Source organism: Nyctereutes procyonoides, unplaced genomic scaffold (genome assembly GCF_905146905.1).
Source record: "Nyctereutes procyonoides isolate TBG_1078 unplaced genomic scaffold, NYPRO_anot_genome, whole genome shotgun sequence".
Classification (NCBI taxonomy): Eukaryota; Metazoa; Chordata; class Mammalia; order Carnivora; family Canidae; genus Nyctereutes; species Nyctereutes procyonoides.
Genome location: NW_026575121.1, coordinates 60,835,936 through 60,859,633, shown reverse-complemented (window position 1 = coordinate 60,859,633; position 23,698 = coordinate 60,835,936). Strand labels below are relative to the sequence as shown.

At 49.2% G+C, this 23,698-nt stretch overlaps 1 protein-coding gene across 8 annotated transcripts in view; it reads right to left on the bottom strand.

Annotated features, from left to right (window-relative positions):
* Positions 1-4,924: 4,924 nt before the first annotated feature.
* The window catches only part of TMCO3 (transmembrane and coiled-coil domains 3), a 52,281-nt gene continuing 33,507 nt past the window's right edge, over positions 4,925-23,698 (bottom strand). For 7 of the 8 annotated variants that reach the window (XM_055335951.1, XM_055335950.1, XM_055335949.1 and 4 more), the window contains 5 exons: positions 17,162-17,357; positions 13,289-13,439; positions 9,302-9,381; positions 7,951-8,100; positions 4,925-5,595 (listed from right to left, as the gene is read on the bottom strand). In XM_055335951.1, coding sequence (XP_055191926.1) covers positions 5,482-5,595; positions 7,951-8,100; positions 9,302-9,381; positions 13,289-13,439; positions 17,162-17,357 — 691 coding nt within the window. In that variant the 3' untranslated portion in view covers positions 4,925-5,481. The other variant, XM_055335955.1, reaches the window with a different exon arrangement.

Here is a 23,698-nt window from a genome sequence, read left to right as displayed (position 1 = left end):
GACTCCAGGATCACGCCCTGGGGTGAAGGCAGGCTCTAAACCACGAGCCACCCAGGGATCCCACCCTTTTACCTTCTTGGTAGAGCCTCCAAATTTTGGGGGGCTTCTGTAGAGTACAAGGAAGACTCCCAAGCTAAGTCTGTCCTCTGGCCTACTGTGAGCCACCCTGAGACGCCAGAGTCCATTTTCAGGGAAGAAAAGGTAATTGAGGGAGGAAGCACATCTCAAAATACTGTCCAAGCCCCCACGTGAGGGACACCTGTGCAGGCAACAGTCTGATCTTAAGCGGGTTCGAGGTAACAGGGCGAGTCTGCACCAGCCCTCCCGTGGGCCTCCCAGGCATGCGCCAGCCTCTGAACCCCGTAGGTGGAGCCAGTGTAGGATGCGGATGCCTCCCTCTCCAACACTCCCTGTTTCAGAGTAACAATGTCCCTTTGCTCAGAATTGCTCACTTCCCCTCCTCACACCCGCCACACCTCCCCTGTGGACACATGTAGTTCTTGGGTCATTTCTCCACACTTTATTCATAAATCATGAAATACTCTGGTTACATTAAAAGACTCCACTCCCCCAGAGTGCAGCCTGCACTCCAGCACCCCAGTGCAGGTGGGACATGCGGGTGCTCCCTGACAAGCATGCCAGCCTCCCTCCCTACTCTGGACGCCCACGGTGATGCCCACCTAGTGCCTCGTTGGGGCAGAAGGTGCTGGAAGCCAATGTCCTGAGCTCCCCCTGTTCCTCCAGCTGCTCCTGAGATGCGTTGGCCCCACAACCCCTAGGGAGCACCTGCCGTCTGCCCTCCTGGACCATCTTCCTTTACATCAGCAGCTTCCAGCTCTCTAGCCAAAACACAAGTGACATGTGTGTGTACAGTGGAACCAGAGGCCTGGTTGCCTTCCCCACCAGTCTGCTGTTGGACAGATGCTGCTCAGGGGTCCTCAGAGCCTGTGTAGCCAAGGCTCTGTTCCAGACTCCGTTCCTGGCTGCTGGGAGGCCTCTATCTTCGACATCTGGGCTCACGTGTTCAGTCCGTGAAGGCCCAGCAAGGACCATCACGAGCTGGACTCTGCCTCTCACATGTGCTCTGAGCCCAACAGCCCAGCACTGCCCAAAAATGCAGGACAAACACTCATTTTCAGGCCCCAGTCCTGACCGATGGGATCTGGACTCAGCAGCTCCCAGAGGACAGCGCCTAAGTCATCCTGAAGCTGTGGAAGCCACCAGGGGACCCGGGGGCCTGGGCCATTCTGTCAGGCCTTCACGGCTGTAGCTCAAGGACCCCTCTGAAGTCAGGTGTGTCAGGTTGCTCCTCACGCCACCTTCCCCCTGCCCTGGGACTAGCTCCTCAGGATGGGTGGTGACAGTCTTCTGTGGCCCCTGAGCATCTGTGGAGGAGGTGACAAAGGCTGATGGCCTCCAGGTAGGTGCTAACCTGCACCTGGCACACACACCTGGGTGCCCACACCAGTGCATAGGGACAATTCTGTGTCTACTTGCAGGAGAGGCAAAGACACCCGAAGTGGCACGTGAAGAACCTGTCTCATCCCTAGCTGAGCTTTTCTGACATTATTCCCACTGGGAAAGAGGTGCATGACGACAACGGTTGGGACACTGGTGATGACATAAGCACTTAGCAGCATCTTCACGGAAGAGATGGTCACAGAGTGGTGAGAATTGTCTGCCTTAAACTCAGCATCAGGATGAGTCAGAAACACACAGTTGAGTAAAGACCACAGAACACAGCGCTTCCGTGAAAGCACTGATGCCACTAATGCTGCACATGCTCCTCAGGGAAGGAAGCAAGCCCTCTGAGGGTGACCTCTGAAGGGCCGCGAAGGGTAGGGGTGTCCCAGCACCAACACTGCTTCCTGTGACGACCACGCCCCTGCACACAGGCCTTCCAGGGACAAACAGCTCATGACCTCACTGCAAGCACAGGGGGCTGTGGGCAAATTGGGCTCAACACCCTCCCAGGTACGTTCACCCCAAATTTCTAAATCACGGGCACAACGTTTCTTGATTTTTCAGACCATGTTCAAGGGCAGGTGTTGGCATGTACCCCAGGCAGTGGGGTCAGGGTTCAGCCTAAGTCCTCACAACCCCTGGAGCGGCTGGAGAAGGGCCCTGCCCTGCGCCAATGCTGCTGGACCCCTTGGCACATTGCTCCTTGCACGGTCTATCCCTAACGTAAGCAAAGCAAAGGCCTGCCCCTTCTGGCCAGGTGCCAGGCACCAGAAGCGGGAAGCCAGAGGCCTGTGGGACACCAGGCCCCAGTTGCCCTCAGGACACACAGGCCTCACTCTTTCTGGATGAGCTGATGGAAATGGAGCCAGCCAATTTCTCTGCCTGTGTCGTGTTCGGGGGGCGTGGACTTTCCAGCCAGCCTCAAGACCCACTGCTGGCAAAGGGGTTGCTGGAGAGCCTAGGGGCAGGTGAAAGGAGGTGGGAGCCAGTGTGTGGCTGGGAGGCATAGACAGGCTGGGTTTGGCAACAGTCCAGATTAGGACGGACAGATGGACAGAGGGCTGGGCTGCCATCATGTAGGAGGTACACACAGCTCCGGGGGCCCGGCCCACAGACATAGGCCGTGGGGACTGGGAGCCTCGGAGCCAGCGGCCAGGGCACCCTGACATTTGTGCCCTGGGCTGGCAGCAGCGAGGTCCTGGGGGTGTGGGGAGCCAGCAGGAGCTCCCAAGGTGGACGCCGGAGCAACCGCCCACCCTAGCCTCTCCTTCATCTTCATCACATGCTCCTCTAATGCGTGCTACTACCTGTCTGCCTGGGCCTCACCAGGGCCACTGCACCACCACACTGGACCTGCACCCTCCCAGGCTCGGGCGATACGACAACTGTGCCGGGTCCAGGAGATGTCATATCCAATGCGCATGCTGGTTACTGCCAAGCTCTGCCTGGGGGACACACAGCCTTGCTGTGTCCCTGTTTAGGGTGCGGTGGCATGGTGGCCTGTTCAACAGCCCGTTCAATGATGGATTAGTGCTCCCAGGGAGATACGGTTGCCACTGTCCCCCAGGGGCGCTCTGCTGCACCACACCTGGTGGCTGTGGCCCAGGAGCCGAGGGGGAGGCTGCCTCACACCTTGACCTAGGACCACTGAGCACCTGCTAGCCCAGCACCCCCGCACCTCTCCCGGGAGGCTCTGACCCAGCTGCTTTCTCCTGAGTCGTGGCTGTCTCCTGCACCAGGCTGCAAGCTCTGCCTCCGCTTTTGTAGCCACCCCTGCCTGCTTTGTCCACGGTCAGTGACGCATGAATGTTCTCCTGTCTGTGGAGTAAGCAAACCAAGGCAAGCCTCTCTCCTCACTGACCTCCCACACACGATCTGCTCTGACAGCTATTGCTCACAACCTTCCACTGCAAGGTGGCACAGCCAGATGGTGTTGGACATTCTCCTCTGGATTCCTTCAGGCTGAATGAAGTTCTTCCACGACAGAGTGGTCTATCTCACTCCTGCTCCCCATGCTCAGCAGAGCACCAGGACATGGAGAAGGGTGCCTACCTGCCACAGGTTTAGGCGGCAGAACTCAGACCCAGGGAAGGAGGAAGACCGTGCGAAGATTGGAACATGTGCGATGTGTGTGGGAACCAAAGGGGGAGGAGATGGAGGTGTGGGAGGGTGCAGAAGGGTCAGGCTAGAGCTCTTGGCATGACAGGTGACCAGCCAGGTGAAGTGTGTGGAAGACCCAATGTGGCGCTTGCTGTCGGCAGGTGCATCTGCTCCTCATCTCAGAGGTCAATCCACCAGAAACAGATTCAAGACACCAAGTTTTAAATTCAAGATGAGGACATCACTGCTGGGCTGGTCAGCAAGCACACTCCTCTGGCAAAGGATCCCACACAGAGGAAATGCTGACAGAGGCAAGTGGGCTGCAGGGGCTCAGACTGGCGGAGAAGAGATCTGAGCTGGGCGAGTCTGGATGAGGAGGGGAATGCGGACAGGGCTGGAAAGGGCTGTGCGGCCTCACTGTGGGGCAGGGTGTGGATGATGGGCCCCGAGAAGAGATTGGAAGGTGAAGATGTCACGTGTCTGCAGGCAGATGTCTTCCAGAGGCACATCCTCTCGTGTCTTTATCCACCATTCTCTCATGGTGATGTTAACTCCACATTCTGGGGAAAACATCTCAGTGCGTCAAATAGGTTTCCTTCCACTCAACAAATTTCATGAACTCCTGGTTCTGCCCTTGGGTGCTGGGGATATAAAATGAAATCATAGGCACCCCAGCAGCTGCCTTGAGTGGATTCCAGCCTGCTGGGCACGGGAAAGAGAGATGAACTGTGTCCTGCCCACATGTCCACACCTGACAGTTTAGAGGGAATGGTCCTCATGTGCTCTGATCTAGAAATGAATAGAACACCTGCTGTTTTCTACAAAGAAGATGATCTTTGTATCATTTCTCCAACAATTTACTTCAGACTAGATACAGTTTACTTCCTCCTCCAGAGTGTTAATCATGTCACTGCGATCCACATTTACATCTGTAGGACATAATGGTACCCAAGGTGGCTGTCCTGTTACTCCAAGGATGCTGGTCCAAATATCAGGCTCTTAAAGCCCATCTTCACAGGACACTCCACACAAAGCACCCCTTAGGGAAATCTGTAAGGATTAGACCTTCAGCCATGGATTTTCTGAAATGGGGCATATAGTAACCGAAATACACTTTAAAATGCAAAGTTACAACTTAGGTTTTCCAAATAGCCCTATGTTAATTTGGTCACTTAGAGAATGATGTGGCAATATACAAATAATCCTAATTTTTGAGAACTGTCAAAGATTAGCTTAACACAAAAATCTAAAAAACATTCCAATACATTTCAATTAATTCCTCTTATCATACATGATCTTTATTAAAGCATGCATAGTCTTATGATTCAAAACAAATATTTTAAAAGAATGACATATCTAATAAAAATCAACATGAGTTTTATTTAAAATTATTATAATAAAAACAAATAGACATTTAGAAGACATTTGTCATTTTAGAAAACAGATAGTAATGACTAAGTAACTTTCCAATTTCACTGCCAGAATTTAAATTTCACCTCACAGAAATGTTTAATGACAAATATTGACCAACAGCTTATAACACAGAAGTTGAATAAATAAAAAATCCTTCGGATTTTTTTTACCAAAAAATAATGAACTGATGAAGTGACAATAGAGAGCTAACACTAACTTCAGAAAAAAAGGCACATCTAGGCCAAACAGTCAAGGTGATCTGTAAAATGCAGCATTATGTTTAAACTGTGCATGATCAAATGAATGCAATAAATTACTCTGGAAGACCCGAAACTATGGCAGTAAAAGTCATCACTGGGCAGACAGGGAATCCCTTCAATGGTGTGCTTTGTCCCCAAGGCAAAGGGCTCACAGGGATGTGCAGTCATGTACGTGTCCCAAGCTTCTGCGTTCCGCACACAGGTCTCACTTTCTGAAGCCGTGTATCCCTGTTGGTCGGTGCCCTCAGAGACTTAACCGTCTCTCTGGTCGAGGCACACACCTCATGATTGCAGCTCTCCACAGCACTGGGGCCAGCAGGAGGCTGAGTGTGGTCACACTCAGGATTAGGAGGTACACCTGCAACAGGAAAGACCACGTCATCCTGGGACCAGGAGGGCCCCCAGGACAGGCCGGGCTGCCGGAGGTCACACTCAGGACCAGCAGGGGCCTCGCACACCCTGTGCAGCCATAGGCACATGGCCATCTGGATGTGAGCTGCAGAGATGTGGCCCTGCTGGAAACTATCCTCAGGGATTGTCCAAAGTCAGCATGCAGCCTTAGGGCCGGTGTCAGACAGTGCCTGTGCACAGACTTAATTCTTCAGCAATTCAACACTGAGACTCCTCCTATCTTCCTCATGCTCATGGACACGAGGAGACAAGCACATAATTCTGAACGCTCATCAGCATGTCCTATGACCAAGAAAAACCCCTATTAGTCATTTGGCCCAAGTTAGGGAGCAGGTGTGCAGAACTGGGTATTGGAGGCCCCTCGAGGTGGTGGGCCCTCCCAGCAACAGGGTGTCCAGGGAGGGATGCTTGCCATACAGGGGACAGTGGGCACACCCCCACCCTGACTCAGGGACCAGCCTGACATGCTCACATATGCTTGCACAGGCATCAGAAAGGGCAAAACAAAACTCAGATGTGGTAGGGTGTTGAGGGGTCACATTAAGTAGAAAAGTAGAAAGTACCCTTCACAAGCTTATATGTCTACAAACCCCCAATCTGAGAGGGCCCCGAGGCTGTCTCTAAGCTAAAACCATGGGTGTGAGCTGGTCCCCACAGTTATGAGGTTATGAGTCTGTGTGGGAAGGGAGTGTGGTCTCCCAGCTGCTGGCACACATGAGATCTCCTGGTAAGCCAGCAGTTCAGAGCTGGAGGTCCAGGCTGCTTCTATGCCACAACCTGACATTTATCCGCTGACAACAATAGAGTCCCTTTAATGTCCACCTTGCTTTCACTGAAATGGCAACACTCCACTTTAGTTGTGAAACGCTCCTACTGCTATATCACCATCCTCAGACGGCTGGGGCTAACACTGGCTCTGCTCTAAAGGACCTTAGCTTTTGCCATGGTGGACAACAGACTGTGGCCCCTTGACCTCTGGGTTGGGGGGCCACAGCCAAGCACAAACCTCCTGCTTTTCAAATTTAAAGTGACAACCATGGATCATCAGACGATATTCATTACATTCTAATTCATGACCAGCTTTTTTTTTTAAATATTTTTTTTTTAGATTTTTATTTATTTACGATAGTCACAGAGAGACAGAGAGAGAGAGAGAGAGAGGCAGATGGAGAAGCAGGCTCCATGCACCGGGAGCCCGACGTGGGATTCGATCCCGGGTCTCCAGGATCGCGCCCTGGGCCAAAGGCAGGCACTAAACCGCTGCGCCACCCAGGGACCCCTCATGACCAGCTTTAAAAGGGCAAATGAACAAAACCAGAGAGGAAGACAAGGCAAGTGCATGGCAGCAGGCATCTGCGCACCTGGCCCCCCATAGAAAGGCTGGCCCAGGATGATCGGACCAGAGACAAAGGAGAAGGAGGCAAGTGGTGCAGGGAGCTCATCTTCCAGGTGCCACACACGCTTAAAACTGTGGTAGAGGAAGGAGGGGCTGATTAAAACAGCCCCAAACTGTTGTATATGTTGATGCGCAGGACAAACCTCTGTGTATCTTTTAAGTAGGAAGATTTGCCATCATTTCTATTAAAGGGGGCACCTGGGTGGCTCAGTGGTTGAGCATCTGCCTTCAGCTCAGGGTGTGATTGAGTCCTGCATCGGGCTTCCTGCATGGAGCCTGCTTCTCCCTCTCCCTCTGTCTGTGTCTTTGCCTCTCTCTCTGTGTCTCTCATGAATAAATAAATGAAATCTTAAACAAATAATAATAATAAAAAAATAAAGGTTAAAAAAAGGGTTTAATTCCAACTCCCTAAAATTTGGAGACATGGTGTCTTTAGAGGCACTTGTGCTCACCTTTTACACATTGGCAAATGTCGCAATCTATGTTGTGAGGAAACACCAAGTGAACTAGGGCTTTCACATATTACAACATTCCAGCTTTGCCTTTTAGATGGTGTCGGTGTTCAGACCCCAGCTGCAGCGACTCCACTCACATACACGGTCCCAGGAAGGCTGGGGCTCTCAGCCTGGCTGACAGCCGTGCACAAACTAGCAGGCAAGCTTTAGCATTTAGCATTTTACTTTTTGCCAGAGACACAAGAGTGACTTCACTATTGCTGCCTCAGGGAGCGAGGTGATAGCTCGGGCAGTGTCAACTACTGACTGTCACCCAGACCTCCTCGCCTATATGATGCAGAGCCCTGGCCCCACACCCGCTGTGGGCGGCTGCAGGTGGGATGCTCAGATGCCAGGTGGGTATGGAGGCCAGGGCTCCCTGAACACATACACAATGTGGGTGCACACTCACCTCCCGAGAGATGATGCCAGCTCGGCGCGCTCTGCTCCCCAGGACAAAAGAGAGCTCGCTGACCTGTGCCAGCCCTGCAGCCACGATCCACTTGACGTACTGACTGCTCTTCGGCAGGAGGAGAGACAAGACCAGGGCTGCCAGAGCAAACTGCGAAAGCAACCGTGTTACTGCCTCCCCCAAGCCTGATAGCCAAGCAGAAAACAGAAGGGAGCCCTTGCCTGACACAGGGGACACATGCAGGAGCACCACACGAACACAAGGTATCCCGACAGAAAACCATGCTGAACATCTCAAAGTCCATGTTCAAGTTCACCCACAGATAACTAAGTTCCCCACAAACTAGGCCCACAGCAGTATGTGGCAGGTAGCATGCAAGGACATTTCAGTCTCTAACGAGAGTCCTGTATGTCTCTCACGTACACAGTGTCTAGAGGTGAGCAGCTGGAACTGCCAGGGCAAGTGCAATAGTCATCAGGGATTCTCATTCCTCCCAATAGAAATATTTTAAGTTAGGGGCCTCTGGGCGGCTCAGTCGCTTCAATGTCCAACTCCTGGTTTCCGCCCAGGTCATGATCTTGGGGTCGTGAGATCAAGCCCCAAACTGGACTCTGTGCTGGGTGTGGAGACTAGACTGCTAGGGATTCTTTCTTTCCCTCTGCCTCCCCAGCCCAATAAAAAAAAAAAAGTTAACATTTTAAGGCAGCTTTTATAATTTACGCAGCCAGACAGCTACTAAACAGATAAGCGGACCCTGAAATAAATGTTAACAAGAGCAACTCAAGAATCTGTCGTCATGGGGGACAGAGTGAGGTCAGCAATTCTCTGTGGCTGTTAAATGTACGTCCATGAGGTGCCTGCACAGACATGAGCACTCCATGCCCCATGCCATACTCCCTGCCCCGGGCATCTTTTCCATTTTTTTATGATAAGCCACTGATTTAGTAGGTAAAAATATTGTAATAATTTCAAGACATATAAACAACAAAATGTATATGTGTGTGCATTGCTAGCAGGGCTTGTGGTTCTGCAGACTCACTCAGGACAAAAGTCTAAGTGCAGGTGCCTCACGGGACATCCAGATGTGGCTCATTCTGGTCCAGCTTTTCTAACTTCCCATTTCAAACATACCCAATTCTAAGACAAATGAAGGAAAACAAACCCAAAGGCCCCAGTCCCAGCCCTCCCCATCCCAGATCGTTGGGTGGCAGGAGGGGCTCATGGGTAAATGGTGTTGCTGTAGTTTTGCAGACTCAACATTTACTATGGGTAAGAAGGTAGGCTCTGTGACACATTAAGCCAAAAATACCAGGAATTTTGCCAGTCCTGAAGCACCGAGGGGAACCCGTACCTTCATGATCACCACCGACAGAGTGAGGACCATCAAGACGGTGAGCTCATACACCACAAAAGTGGGGAACACGTGAAGGCCTGTTGGGGAAAGCACAGACATGGTCAACTCTTGCAGGATCCCTGCCTCGTCCCCAGTCAGGAGTCTGTGATGCTTGGGCTTCCATACATCCTTCCCACAGGACAAAGGAACCTCGTGAGCTCGACCCCACAGCACCTTGTATTTATGGCTCATGCCGAGTGCCATCCTCCACCAGACTTCACCCCCAGGACTTGGCAAAATCTAATGGCAAACAGCTGCTAACTGATTTTCTTTTGTGAAAACATTCTGTCCAAGATGCATACATCTTCCAGGGCCTGGAATCAAGAGGGAGAAGCCACAGGATAGGAAGCCCAGCCCAGATACTCATGGCCGCTTGCTGCTCTGGCAAACAAAGGAGAACGGTGTCTGCTGGGAAGCTCTGCTTGCTGGGGATGAGGGACAAAGGATGTGGGATGGGTGCTGGTGGGCCCCTCCTCACTTGGTGGCTGGGCAGGACTGGCTGTGCACTCAGCCCCATACCCCTAAGGAGTACAGGGCCGACTAGGCCTCCCCTCCTGAGCACCTGGAGCCCAGGACAATCTTCTCTTCCCTGGAATGTGGCAGCATCCACCCTTCAGGCCCTGGCTCCATGGGGCCTGCTGATGAGCACTTGCCCTGACCTGCCTGGCAATGTCCCTCTTCCTGGGTCTGAGTCGGCCACCTCTCACACCTGCAGTCTCCCTGAGGACTGATGACTGCTCAGGGCACACCTACCAGGAAGCCCCTGGCCTCCCTCTCCTCCAGCTTTTTATGGAGTCTTCAACCCCCCAGCCCTCCTGCTGCCATAGGTGCAGACCACTTCTGGCTGTACCTGTGTTCTTCAAACTCTTGTCACTTGCAGTATGATGTGATCAGCGTGAGGACTGATATGCACACCTCCCCAGAAGACATGTCTGACCTAGCCCATCGCATGGACCAGCTTGGGGTGCATGGCCCTTGTCTACCCGCTTTCCCACCCAGGCAATGCCAAACGTGTCACCACCTTATTTCAAAGCTCAGGGGCCTCCCCTCTCCCGAGGATAAGCATGCGCCCTTCCTGCCTCGGAGCCTCTGCGGTGACCACATGATGGCACCACACTCATGTCCCTGCTCAATGTATGGTGGAGCCTCTGCAGACCACAGGGGCCCTCACTGCCACGGCAAGCACCAGGCCCAGGCATACAGGACAGACGGCAGAGACCCCTGTGCTGTGAGCAGAGTGCCGTGCACACTGCTCAGGGACAGAGGCAGAACCCAAGCTGGCACATCTGACAGGAAGGCACACAAGCCACCCTGTAGTGTTTCTGCTCATGGTCATTCAGTCATCCTCCTAACAAATACTGAACGTGTCCCTGGGATGGCAGGAGGGGCAATAGGCTCTGGACGACCACGGATCCTGGCGCGCCTCCTGACCTCTCTCTGCAGATGTGAATTTCGGAGATAAATGAGCAAACATGTGTGAAACAGAACAGGGTATGTAGTTGGTCAATCGACAAAAGCCCCACAGTCACCTCTCACGCAGGCCCACAGTCTCCAGGGCACCTCCAAGAATGAGGAATGGGCGATGCCCACTTCTGAATTCCTCTCTGTGTCCCAAGGAATGAATCCTTGTTGAAAGTTTACAAGAAAAATCAAGTTTGTGGCCTCATTCATAAGAAGAGACAGGGGATGAGTTGTCACGGTGGTCATGCAGGACGGGTGGTGGCTGCACAGGCTCGGCTGCCCCCACTGCACTCTGTCTCTGGAACTGCCACGACCGAGAAGAGGCTACAAGCCCCTGTGACAGCACCTGAGATGGCTTCCAGGGGGGTGCTGAGGGTTACCAGGGCTCACAGGGTGGGTACCTGAGCCAGGGGGACTGGTGTCCTCGTATGAAGGACACAGAAGTGTCTGCTTCCCTACCTCTGTCTCTGTGTGTCTGTCTACCCATCCTGGTCTCTCTCCTTGAGTTCACTGTGTACTAGGAAAAGCCACACGGGGACCCAGCAGGCAGGCAGCCATCTATCTGCAGGCCAAAAAGAGGCTTCCTCAGCTGCAGCCACCTGGACGCTGGCATCTGTTTTGCCAGCCTGAGCCAAGGCTCAAATGCCTCATTACTACAGAACAAAGGAGGGACCCTTGGGGGGCTCACTGAGTGAAGTGTCTGCCTGCAGCTCAGGTCATGATCCTGGGAGTCCTGCAATCAGGTCCCACATCCAGCTCCCTGCCCAGCGGGGAGGCTGCCTCTCCCTCTGCCCCTCCACCTGCTTGTGCTCTCCCTCAAATAAATATAATCTTTGAAAAACTGTAGTACAACAGAACACATACAGTGTTCTTCCAGTGACCTGGGATTTAGGAAGTCAGTTGCCAGCAGCACTATGGTGAGAAGAGCCCGTGGCACCCTGGTCTAGCAGGAGGAACATTGGAACTAAATATCTGCAGTGCCAGCTGCCCTCTGAGGGTTGGTGCCCACGTTGCTGGATGAGGCAGGATCTCCGCCATCTGAGTCAAGTCCCTGCCCCGATGCCCTCCCAGGCACCTGTGCCAGATGCTGCTGCCTCTGTATTCAGCCAAGGGTGGGTGGGGGCCTCCTTCACTCTGGGCCCCAGACTGCCCTTGGCCAGTCACACTGCTCTCAGCATTCAGAGCTCAGCTAGGCCCTTGGCACTCCCCCATCCCGGGATGGACTGTGGCCAGCAGGCCCTCCATGCAGTCTTATGGCTCCGTGGGGCCTGACATGGCGGTGTGTGTGTGTGGGGGGGTGTCAGGGGCCAGTTGATGTGCAGATCACTGATGTCCAAGAACGAAGAAAAGGAAAGGCATCATCGCAGACCAGCTCTGTGTTGTCCTGAGCAGTGGGAGAGTCCATGCTGCATGCACACGTTCCACAGCTGAACTTCCTTTCACATGCTGAGTGTGAAGAACCTAAGTACATACACGGGTGGCTATCTCCTTGTTAGACATTGTTCTTGGCAGGTGGAGAACTCTCACCTGACGAAGAGTTAAGGGAACCGGTCTGCCAAATAATGCGTCCATGGGATTTTCATTTCTAACCAGCATATGCTGCATGCAGCCCTATAAGCAGGACATGAGCCACATGCGTGTCAGCGAGATGGGGCCCCCAGGAGGGAATGTGGCCTGGACCCAGTCGAAGGGAGCTTGCATTTGTGGGCCTCATGGGTCCTTGTCTGGCAGAGTGATGGACGAAAGGTAGCAGGAAAGAAGGGGGATCTGGGGGGCAGGGGGCAGGAGGGACAGAGACAGACCCAGGCACAATGAGAGATGACAAGGACAGGAAGGGGATGGACAGGTAAGGGGGCAGAGGAAGGACACATGTTGGCAAGAAGGTCCTCTCCCAGAATAGTGAGGACACTTGTCACTAAAGCAGCTGCTTCGCCGAGTGTCAGGTGGCCCCCCGACTCTTCACTCCACTCTCAGGACCAGCTGCCCTCGTTTCCCTATCAACTTTAAAAGAATGTGCTTTCCGAGGTTCTCCATCTTGCTGTGGCTGCCCTGAGTCCGTGAGTGAGTCAGCATGGTGCAGGAGCTTTCTGGGCAGAAGGCAGCAGCGTGCACAGAACGTGTGGGGGAGAGACCCCCTGACACAGGGGCATTTCCAGAGCACCACACCTCGATGTGGCAGTTAAATTTTTTGGCATAAAAATTAACCTTTCCTCCCAAATGCCTCATTTTGGTGCTGAGTTTAAGTTGCTAATGTGCTGGGCACCTGCGCCTTTCCCGTGGAGTCGAAAGTGGGAGTCGTCCTCCCCCAAGGGCATCTGAGAATCCCTCAGGGCATGGCAGCTGGTCAACAAGTTAATTTCCCCAAGTATAAATCTTCCCTCTTTTTGATGAGATTTCTCTGCTGACCCTATTTTACGGGAACATGTAAATAGGTTGCAGCAAACCCGTTCATCTAACAAATACTGCGTGAACAAGAAACATTACCTATGGATGCAAAGAAGATGATAACCAGGAAGTCACGGATGGGTTCGATGTAAGACATGACCTCCTCGGTGACCATGTGGCCTTGGGAAGAGATGAGTGCCCCAGCCAGGAAGCAGCCCAGCTCCATGGAGATGTCCAGCAGCTCCGTGACCTGGGCGAGAGGGGAGGGCCGCATGTCACTCACAAGTGCCACCAGCGACATCTCTGCCCAGGGGTGGGTTCACACCCAAAGGTGGGTGTGCAGTCACAGCAAAGGCCCATCTCCAAGTCCCCAGAGGAACCTCTGTGGGGACGGGCTGAGACAAGCACAAGGAAGCTAACGTTAGTTGAATTTGTCATACAGGGACAGAAAAAATAATTTAAGATATTTGAAACAATCATTCACATTTTTGAATGACAATATTTTCCAAAATTTAATTTAAATAGTTGTGATAGATTTTCTTTCCCTTGGCTCAGTGAACAGCCCAACTATGGCACTAAAACTGAAAGCATGTGGAGAAAAAGGACACTCTAGTGAGCGAGGCCTGGCGAGAACAGGACCCCAGAGGAAGCACAAGAGAGTTCAATGAGCTGGACACAGTACAAGTCAGGATTTATTGGGTTTCTAATAACAGTTGTTAAATGCAAATTCAGGTGAACTTAGTGAGGTGTTACTGACACAAAACAACTTGAAAAGGAGGAGGAAGTAAAACCACACACAGAAGTCAGCAGCCAACAGAATCGTTACAGAAACACGGTTCATAACAGCGCCAAAATACCCCCAGCACCCTAGTCCCCTGAGAGAACACACAACCCTCACACCAAACACCACAGAGCTCTGCTGAGAATCACACAGAAGAGCTGAGCCGAGCAGAGCATGCTCACAGGCAAAAGGTTTGCAGCAGCGAATGTACAAACTCTCCCTCAACAGGCCCCGGGTCCCTGCAGTGGTGTGTGAACACCCACAAACTGGATCCAAAAGCTCATGCAGGTGCCGGCAAGACCATGAGTATAGCTGGACACCCTGGACTGAGAAAGCTACTGCCCACAGTGCTAACCCCCTGCAGGAATAGGCAAGTCGGCAGGGGACAGAGCAGAGAGTCAGAAATGCACAGGCACACTCAAGCACTCGTGCTCACTCATGCAAGCACAAGTGCGCCATCACACTATCACATGCATGCTTGCATTCACACGTCTCTTGGCTTCTGACAAGGTGACCCCACGCTAAAGTGTGGTGTGGAGAGATGCATGTGGAAACATGGATTCTTGTCCACAGCCCTATGCCATGTGCTCCACCCACCTCCAGATAGACATAGATCTAATGAGAACAGCAAAGCAGGACATGCCAGGAGACGACATGGGTGCCTGTGGATACAGGAAGGCAAAGGTCTACACAGGACATAAAAGTGCTAGTCATACAAAATTTGAAACAGACTACACTAAGATAAACAACTTCTGTTAATCAAAAAAATGCCATCAAGAGAGTTAAAAGGCTTCAGACTAGACTGGAAGATATTATCAAGAACATACAGGACACAGAACTTCAGCCATAAGGAGCTAAGGACTGAAAGTGCCCCGGCATGGATGGACCTTTACTTTGTACCACACCAGAGGGGCAGACACAGGCAAGTTGGTGGGAAAGAAAGTGAGTGGTTACTACAGGATGGGGGGACAGGGGGGACTTGCTCGTTAGGGCTGTGTGTGACAGAAATGTTTTTTTTTTTTTTTTTGACAGAAATGTTCTGAGGGTGGCGACCGTCATGGCACAATGCCGTAAATGTGCTGAAAACATTGACTTGTATACTCTAAATGGGTTAATGCAGATGATTTTGTTGTAGGAATTTAATTTTAGTAAAAAGATAAAAAGACAAAAAATTTGCCAGAATATATAAAAAAAAATTCCTACAAATGAATAGGAGAAATAACCAACTCAATAGGAAAATGACCCAAGGGTCTGACAGGCTGTCCCTGAGGAGCATCCGCATGGCGAAGGAGAGCACGGGACATGGTACTCACCAGGGAGATGCGAGTCAAAGTGCTGACAAGACACTGCTACCACCCAGCAGAGCAGTGGACACAACAGGGACAGACAGCACCAGGACAGGGGAGGGTGTGGAGAGACCAAGCCCGCATGTGACACCAGTATCAATGGGCACAACCTGTTACCGAGAACCACATGCCACCTCAAGCCAGCTCCCATGCACCCACCAGCTACTTTACTCACAAGAGCCCTGAGTGGGAGCCCACCCTAATATCCAACAACAGAAAGGATGAGTTGTGAGCTGCATGGGACACTGTCATGGCTGCAGTGGAGTGTGAGCTGTGAGACTGACTGATGTGCAAGATGCCCAGCCCCTAACGTATGGTGAACCTAGCAGCTGCTCAGAAAATGCTGTCAAAGAGAGAAAACAGAAACTTTGAATGCAGAACTAGCTTCACTTATGTAGCCAGTGGAAAGACAGCATGGAAGTCATCCAGACAAGACAATTTGGTGGAGGTCATTTTCAAAGAGTAAAACACTTCAGAATGGATAAAGCAATGGAAAAAAAAAAAATCCAGTCACACACACGAGCAGCTCTGAGCAGAAGCAAGTCTTAAGACTTCTCCCAAAATAATAATAGTAGGAGGCAATTAAATCATACATAAGGAAGTAGGTGTTGTTAATTTCCTTTAAATTAAAATTAACCTTTTTATTTTGAGGTAAGTGTAGATTCACTTCCACTTGTAAGAAAACTTGGAGACATCATGTATCCCTTACTATCTCACTAGTCAAAATGCGAGATCACAGCCAGGATATGGACATAACACAGTGAAGACACACAACTTCTAGTCACGTGGATCCCCCCTCCTCTCCCTGTTCCTTAACAACTGGCAACCTTCCTTCCATTTCTGAAATTTTATCATTATAAACGTCACATAAATGGAATTACACAGTATGCAACCCGTGGGACTGGCTTTTCCTGCTTAGGATCATTCTCTAGAGATTCATGTACCAGTTGTTTTAAACCTGGGTGGTCTCTGTGGTGTGGACGGACCACAGCTGGGTGAATCAGGCACCTGCTGAAGGGCATCTGGGTGGTTTTTGGCTGCTATGAATACACTGCTGTAAACATTCACGTGTGAGCTTCTGCATGAACCTGAGTCTTCACTTCTCTGGGGCTCAAGGGGAGGAGCACAGCTGTGGGGCTATATGTGGGGCCTAACAGCATTTCCTCCATTCTCTCATGAGAAGTATGTCCTCTAAATAAGGAAAAGGCTGCTTCTTAACCTTCTATTTTAATTTTCAACTTTTTACATTACAGCAAAAGAAGTTACACTGCTGACCAGCTTCCTCATCATGGTATAGAACAAAAAGTTGTTTCAAACTGTTAATCTGATTTCAGGTACAAAGTTGTTTAAAAGTTTGACAAGGTAACACTGGTGATGCTGGGAATCCATGTGGCTCTCAAGGCCACTCAGACTGCCTCCAGTGCCACACTCAAGGTGCCATTTTAGCAAAGTACTTAAGAGTATGGGAGCTGAGGCGCCTGGGGGGCTCTGTCAGTGAAACGCGTCTGCCTTCAGCTCAGGTCATGATCTCAGGGTCCTGGGATCAAGCCCCACATCAGGCTCCCTGCTCAGGAGGGCGTCTGCATCTCCCTCTGATTCTGCCCCTCCCCACCACTCATTCTCTCTCTCAAATAAATAAAAAATATATATATTTTTAAAAAGTGTGGTAGTGAACAGGTTCAACTTGTAGCGAGGGGCAGAGTAACGACTGTGCATTAAATAAAAATACACCTGTGTTTCAAATACTTTAACTACTATAAAATGAAAAGATAAAGAACTGATTATAAGCTTTCAGTTAACAGATACAAGTCAGAGTATATAAATAACAGGTATTATGAGAATTACCATTAACATTAAAAAGATGAAAGCAGAGATTCCTAAGATAAGGATTTCTTTGTTCCCTTTGCTTTCCACATGCAGTTTCCGATAATACGGTCCAATGAGGTAAGTCTTTATAACAAGACACAGAAGAAAAGCAGCAGCCAGCGAGAAGAGAATCTGGCCAACCAAAGCCAGTATCCGCAGAGTCTCCATGATGATGCTAGGAGAGAAAAAAGAGGTTATTGCACCTCCAAAACACATTTCCTTAACACCCAAGAAAATGAGCTTTCACTTGTTTTTCTTTGACAGGACAAAATAAATTTCCTAAATCACATTTTTATTTCCAAATACTAAAATAAACCCTATCAATCCATTAATTCTAAATAACTTGGTTCAAATTAACTTATTTGAATCAAATATGGAAGCTGGATTGTGTGCCATCAATACTTTGAAGCAAATGCATCTTATAGGGACGAGGACTTCTGACTGCAGCTCATACATCTCAGTGATTGGTGACCAAATTCCTCGCCAGAACTAATCCCCACGTGACATTCTTCCAGAGGTGACCATCACCAGGCAGGCTGAGTGGTGGGGGCATGGCTAAAGAACCCCGGCCACTTGCAGCACAAGAGCTCCTTGTGGCCAAGCCAGAACTCTGAATTTCACATCGGTTATTTAGTCTCGGAGAATGGGATTCTGTGCCAAGCTCTTTTTGGAATATACTATTTACCTCTCAGAATGCAGTCTCAAGATCTTGGTCAAAAAATCTTTCAGAAGAAAGGCGTAACTGTGTGTTTATAGTACCGACAATGAGTATGCGTATCTTTTATTTAAACTTAGTTCTCCATCATATTTAGGAAACTAGTCCAAAACTCTGGTTTAAAAGTTCTTAATGGCAGAGCACAATCTGATGATCAGGAGAGCGTGCATCATTGCAGCCAAGCTTCACACAGCAGCAGTGGACATGGATGTCAAGTGGCCCCTGACTGAGCACGTGGGGGAATCTGACCGAGCTGGGCACAAAGGACCCTCTCCCAGTGGAAGGCTCCCCGCAGGCTCAAAAGGAAGGTGAGACAGGTCTGCACAGAACAAGCAGGCCAAGTTCACTTCGATTCCCGGCCAGTTTTCCCACCCTGGTCATGCAGCACCTGGCTTGTACCTGGCACTCAGGCATCTCTTCCCTGGTGCCATCACCTCCCCGTACGGCTGTGCTAACCTAACTGGTCTCGTGATGCTCCACAGAGACCAGAACAACACTGAGAACAGCAGATGACCCCAGGCTTCTGGCCCAGTCGCAGCTGCTCCTCCCTCCCCCACAGAGCACGTTCTCCCAGCAGTAGGCAGGACCAGGCAGGACTAGCATACCAGGTCCCAAGTGCGGGGGCTTCCCACCAATCTGACGAGACCACTGTGGTTCACCACTCCTCACCCTACCCGGATCCTCTGCACAGCACCTTCTGGTTAACTGTCATGTAGTAACTGCTCTTATCCTCCCCAAACACACTGCTGGCCTGGGCCCTGAGCACTGCAGCCACACTCTGCTCCACACAGGAGCTCCAGTCTCAGTGCCATTTTATTTGGCTGATAAAGAGTGCAGACAACATACACCCATGTTCCTCCAGACAAGTTCTAGAACCATCCCATCCACAGAGGAGAACGTGGATGGGTCCCAGTCACCGTGCACTCGCCCTACTACCCCCCTGCCCACTGATATGCTGTAAGGAAGGGGATGTCAAACAGCTCAGAAAGGTCCAAGTGAAAAGTTAAAGCCAGGGAGAGCCTTGATATCTATGAAGATCCTGGCTCCAGGGTCATTTGTGTACCCCCCCCCACCCACATCCTGCTCTTCATTCATATGGTGAGGACACTAGGGTTCTGCACCTGTATTTCCCCATTTGCCATGTTTTTGCAAAGTTCCTGTGTCAGTGCCAGCCTCACCTTTCAAAGCCTGCATTGCCACCAGACACCCTGGATGCTGTAGGTTCTGGAGGTACTGGACAGGCCACTCTGAGCACATGCACATGGACAGTGCTCTAAATCCCCCTCCAGAGGAGGCACCAAGGGCCACAGCCCAGCCTGGGCATCACCCCGCTGTTAAAGGTCTGCAGTCTGACAAGTAAGGATGCCTTCTAACTTACACAATAGAGCTGGCATCTTCCATTTGCTCATTTATAGATTCCCTGTTCATCTGTTTTTTAACTGGGTTATTCTAATTAATAGACCTGTATAAGAGACTTAACTTTCTGTCTTTGATATTTTTCCCATGTGTCTTTGGCCTGCTTACCAAATGTGTACCTGTGTATGTTTAAAAGCACGTGTGTGTATGTGTGTGTGTGTGTGTGTATGTGTGTGTGTGTGAGTGCGCACATGTGTGCACAGGGATATTTAAACACTCCCAAGAAGTAACACTGACTGCTTTTCCTGTTCTTCTTCCAGGCTTCTGGAATTTCTGCTCTGCTTGAAGCCGAGGGCTCGCGTCCTCAATATTATAAACAAATCCTTTCTTACTTTCTTCTAGGATTTTCATGATCTTGCAAGATTTTATTTTTCATAATTCAAATCACTATTATCTTTAATTTTTTTTAAAAGATTTTATTCATTCATGAGAGACACAGAGAGAGAGAGGCAGAAACACAGGCAGAGGGAGAAGCAGGCTCCCTGTGGGGAGCCTGCTGCAGACTCAATCCCAGGACCCCGGGATTACGACCTGAGCTGAAGGCAGATGCTCAATCACTGAGCCAAGCAGACATCTTTCAAATCATTCATTTTTTTAAAAAAGATTTTATTTACTTATTCATGAGAGACACAGAGAGAAAGAGAGAGAGATAGGCAGAGACACAGGCAGAGGGAGAAGCAGGCTCCATGCAGGGAGTCTAATGTGGGACTCGATCCCGGGACTCTAGGATTACACCCTGGGCTGAAGGGAGACGCTAAACTGCTGAGCCACCCTGGGATCCCCCAAATCATTCTTTTTAAAAAGTATTATCACAGTCTCTGGATTCTGTTATTTAACTGTGACATATTTGGGGAAGGGGGAGTTAATTCTTTCCTTTAGAAAAGCTCAAGATTAATTCCGACTGAGGGGAACCTGGGTGGCTCAGTCGGTGAAGTGTCTGCCTTTGGCTCAGGTCATGATCTCAGGGTCCTGGGATGGAGTCCCAGGTCAGGCTCCCTACTCAGTGGGAAGTCTGCTTCTTCCTCTTCCTCTGCCTGCCACTTCCCCTGCTTGTGCATGCTCTGTCTCTCAAATAAATAAAATCTTTAAAAAAAAAATTCTGACTAAAGCTTAATAAAGACCATAGTAACATCACCACTGATTTTATGTCTTGTTTGTTTAATATAAATTTTCTTTGGTAATCAAAATTAGAATAGATTTTCCCAAATTAGGGATCCCTGGGTGGCGCAGCAGTTTGGCGCCTGCCTTTGGCCCAGGGCGCGATCCTGGAGACCCGGGATCGAATCCCACGTCGGGCTCCCAGTGCATGGAGCCTGCTTCTCCTCCGCCTGTGTCTCTGCCTCTCTCTCTCTCACTGTGTGCCTATCATAAGTAAATAAAAATTAAAAAAAAAAAAGATTTTCCCGAATTATAGAAAAAAGTATACATAGTAGGCAATAAAATTATCATAATCTATCCCTCTAGTAGAAAATCATCAACCCGTTTTTTAAATATAAATATATACACAAATTGTATATGTAAGTAGACAGATTTCTAGTCTCTTATTTTCTTCTTTATGTAGTTGAAATAATGTATATATTTTTAATAGCTTTACTGAAATATAATTCTCATCCAGTACAATTTACCCCTAAAAGTAGACAATTCAGGGGTGCCTAGGTGGCTCGACTGAGCATCCGACTCTTGATTTCTGTTCAGATCATCTTAGGGTTGTGGGCTTGAGACCTGTATTGGGCTCCCCGCTCAGCAAGGAGTCTGCTTGAGAATCTCTCTCTTGCTCTCCCTCTGTCCCTCCTCCAGTCCTGCTTATGCATGCTCTCTAAAATAAATAAATCTTAAAAAAAAAAAAAAGAAAATACAGTGCACACATCAGTGGTTCCTAGTACACTCACAGAGGTGTGCACCCATCAGCACTGCCCATTTCAGAGCATATTTATCCACCCATCTGTGCTCACTGCTTCTGCCCCAGCCCCTGATCTACTTCTTGTGTGGATTTGCCTGTCCTAGACATTTCACAGAAATGGAATCACAAAGCCTCTGTGTCTGGCTTTTTTCACAAGCATGATGTCCTCAGGTTTGTGCTGCTGTGCATGGCCTATGTCAGGCTCCCACCCCTTGCCACATGGCTGGATATCCCATTATGTGGTCACAGCACATTGTACCCAGTCATTAGCTAATAGACATTTGAGCTGTTTCCACTTCTTAGCAATTATGAATAATGCCACTATGAACATTCATACACAAGTTTTGGGTTTTTTTGTTGTGGTAAAATATTTTAACATAAAATTACCACGATAAACATTTTAAAGTATATAATCTGTGACATTAAGGATGTAAACACTGCTATGCTGCCATTATCCCCACAGGTAGCTTTTTATGTGGACAGATGTTTTCACTTGTCTTGGGTAAACACCTTGCACTGGAACAGCTGAGCCTTCTGGTAACTCTATGTTTAACCTTTTGAGGAGTACTATGTATGATCTGACTCCATTTTTTACAGTTTAACATAGAACATCTTTTCCATATCATTTAAACTATAAGGTTTCATGGCTAAAGTGGAACCATAAATAGGATCAATACATGTACTGGATTTTTTTAATTGAAAAAATACAAAAGAAAATTTTGAGATTGTCTAGGTGGCTCAGTGGTTGAGCATCTGCTTTTGGATCAGGTCGGGATCCCAGGGATCCTGGGATCAAGTCCTGCATCAGGCTCCCCATAGGAAGCCTGCTTCTCCCTCTGCCTATGTCTCTATCTCTCTCATGAATAAATCAAATTAAAAAAAAAAAAAGAAGAAGTTCCCCAGGCTTTCTGACTGAGCCCGTGTCCTACAGCGACAGTTTTTACTTGTCTGTGAGTGGCAGACAAGTTTCTTGTGATGAGGGGTCATATTTGTTCTTTACGAGTGCCTGCAAGTCTTTGTGGAGGCTCTGTTTCCTCTTTGGTAAGAAGACTCTGACCTCTATAAGTCATAACTGTATACATCTTAAATAGAACTCAAGGGATTTTCAGCTAAAGCTGCAAACCTTCCTTTTGCTGTCCAAATCTTGTTCAGCTACTTATTTTGAAAATCTGTAGCCAGAAGGAAAAAGAACTAGCTCTGATTTATAAGTTGTGACTAGAAGTGTTACTTTTCTGATAGTTAAAAAAAAATCTGAACCACAAGAAAATGACAAGAGGACCCTCTCAATAAACTGACTCAATCAGTTCCACCCAAGTAGTGGGCTAGCACTCTGTAGGATTCTCTCCTGCAACCTGCACACGGTCCATGAGGCAGGAACTATTTCCATACCATCCCCACTGTTTTTTTTAAAGATTTTATTTTTAAGTAATCTCTGTCCCCAACATGGGACTCCCCACCCCAAGACCAAGAGGCACATGTTTCACTGGATGGAGCCAGTCAGGCACCCCACACCACCCCCATTTTCATGGAAAAAACTGAATTCTAGAGAGTGCAAAGCTGGCAAGTGGCAAAGTTAGAGCTCCAAGGTCTCAGATTCAACCTATTATTCACTCCTTCTCCTTTCCCTGGCAGGCAGAGAAGAAATCTTATCATTTTAGGATTGCTGAAACATAACATAACATCCTGCAAAAGGTAAACATCAAGGTGAATCATTATTAGAATTATCTAACAAAGACTTTAACCAGCTGTCAGAAATAGGATTCAATAGCAATTCAAATAAAAGTTCTCTTGAAAGAAATGAAAAAATAGAAAATCTCAGTAAAGAAACAGAAGTTATAAAAAAAAAAACTCCACGTATCCCTGTACCCACAGAGTTCAAACCAGCATTGTTCAAGCATCAACTGTAATAACCAAAATAAAAATCTTGCTAGATGGTTAAAATAGAGCGAAGACAGAAGACAGAATCTGTGAACTTGAAGATAGATGAACAGAATTTACCTGGTCTAAACAAAAGAGAAAAGAGAAAAAAGAGGAGTCATCTCAGTGGCCTGTGGACAATAACAAAGCCCCTGGAATCCTAACAGGTAGATCATGTGGAATTGAGACAACAGCTGAGGAAATAATAGCTGGAAAATCCTAAATTAGGAAGAGACATAAACTTACAGATTCAAGAAGCCAAGCAAACACCAAAGAAGATATGCCCACTATTATGGGTTGAACGTTTGTGTCCTTCCCTGAATTCCCAGGTGAAGTCCTGACGGATGGTGTTAGAAGGAGGGACCCCTGGGAGGAGTCCCATGGCTGGTGCCCGAAGTAGGGTCAGTGCCCTCATCATAAGAAGAGACCAGAGACCTTCTGTGTTGTGCTCCCTGGGCCACAGGAGGCCCCAGCAAGAGGACAGCTATGTGAAAGTGAGCTCATGGCAAGAAATCAATATGCCAGCACCTGATCTCAGCTGTCCAGTTGCTGGACTATGCAATGAATG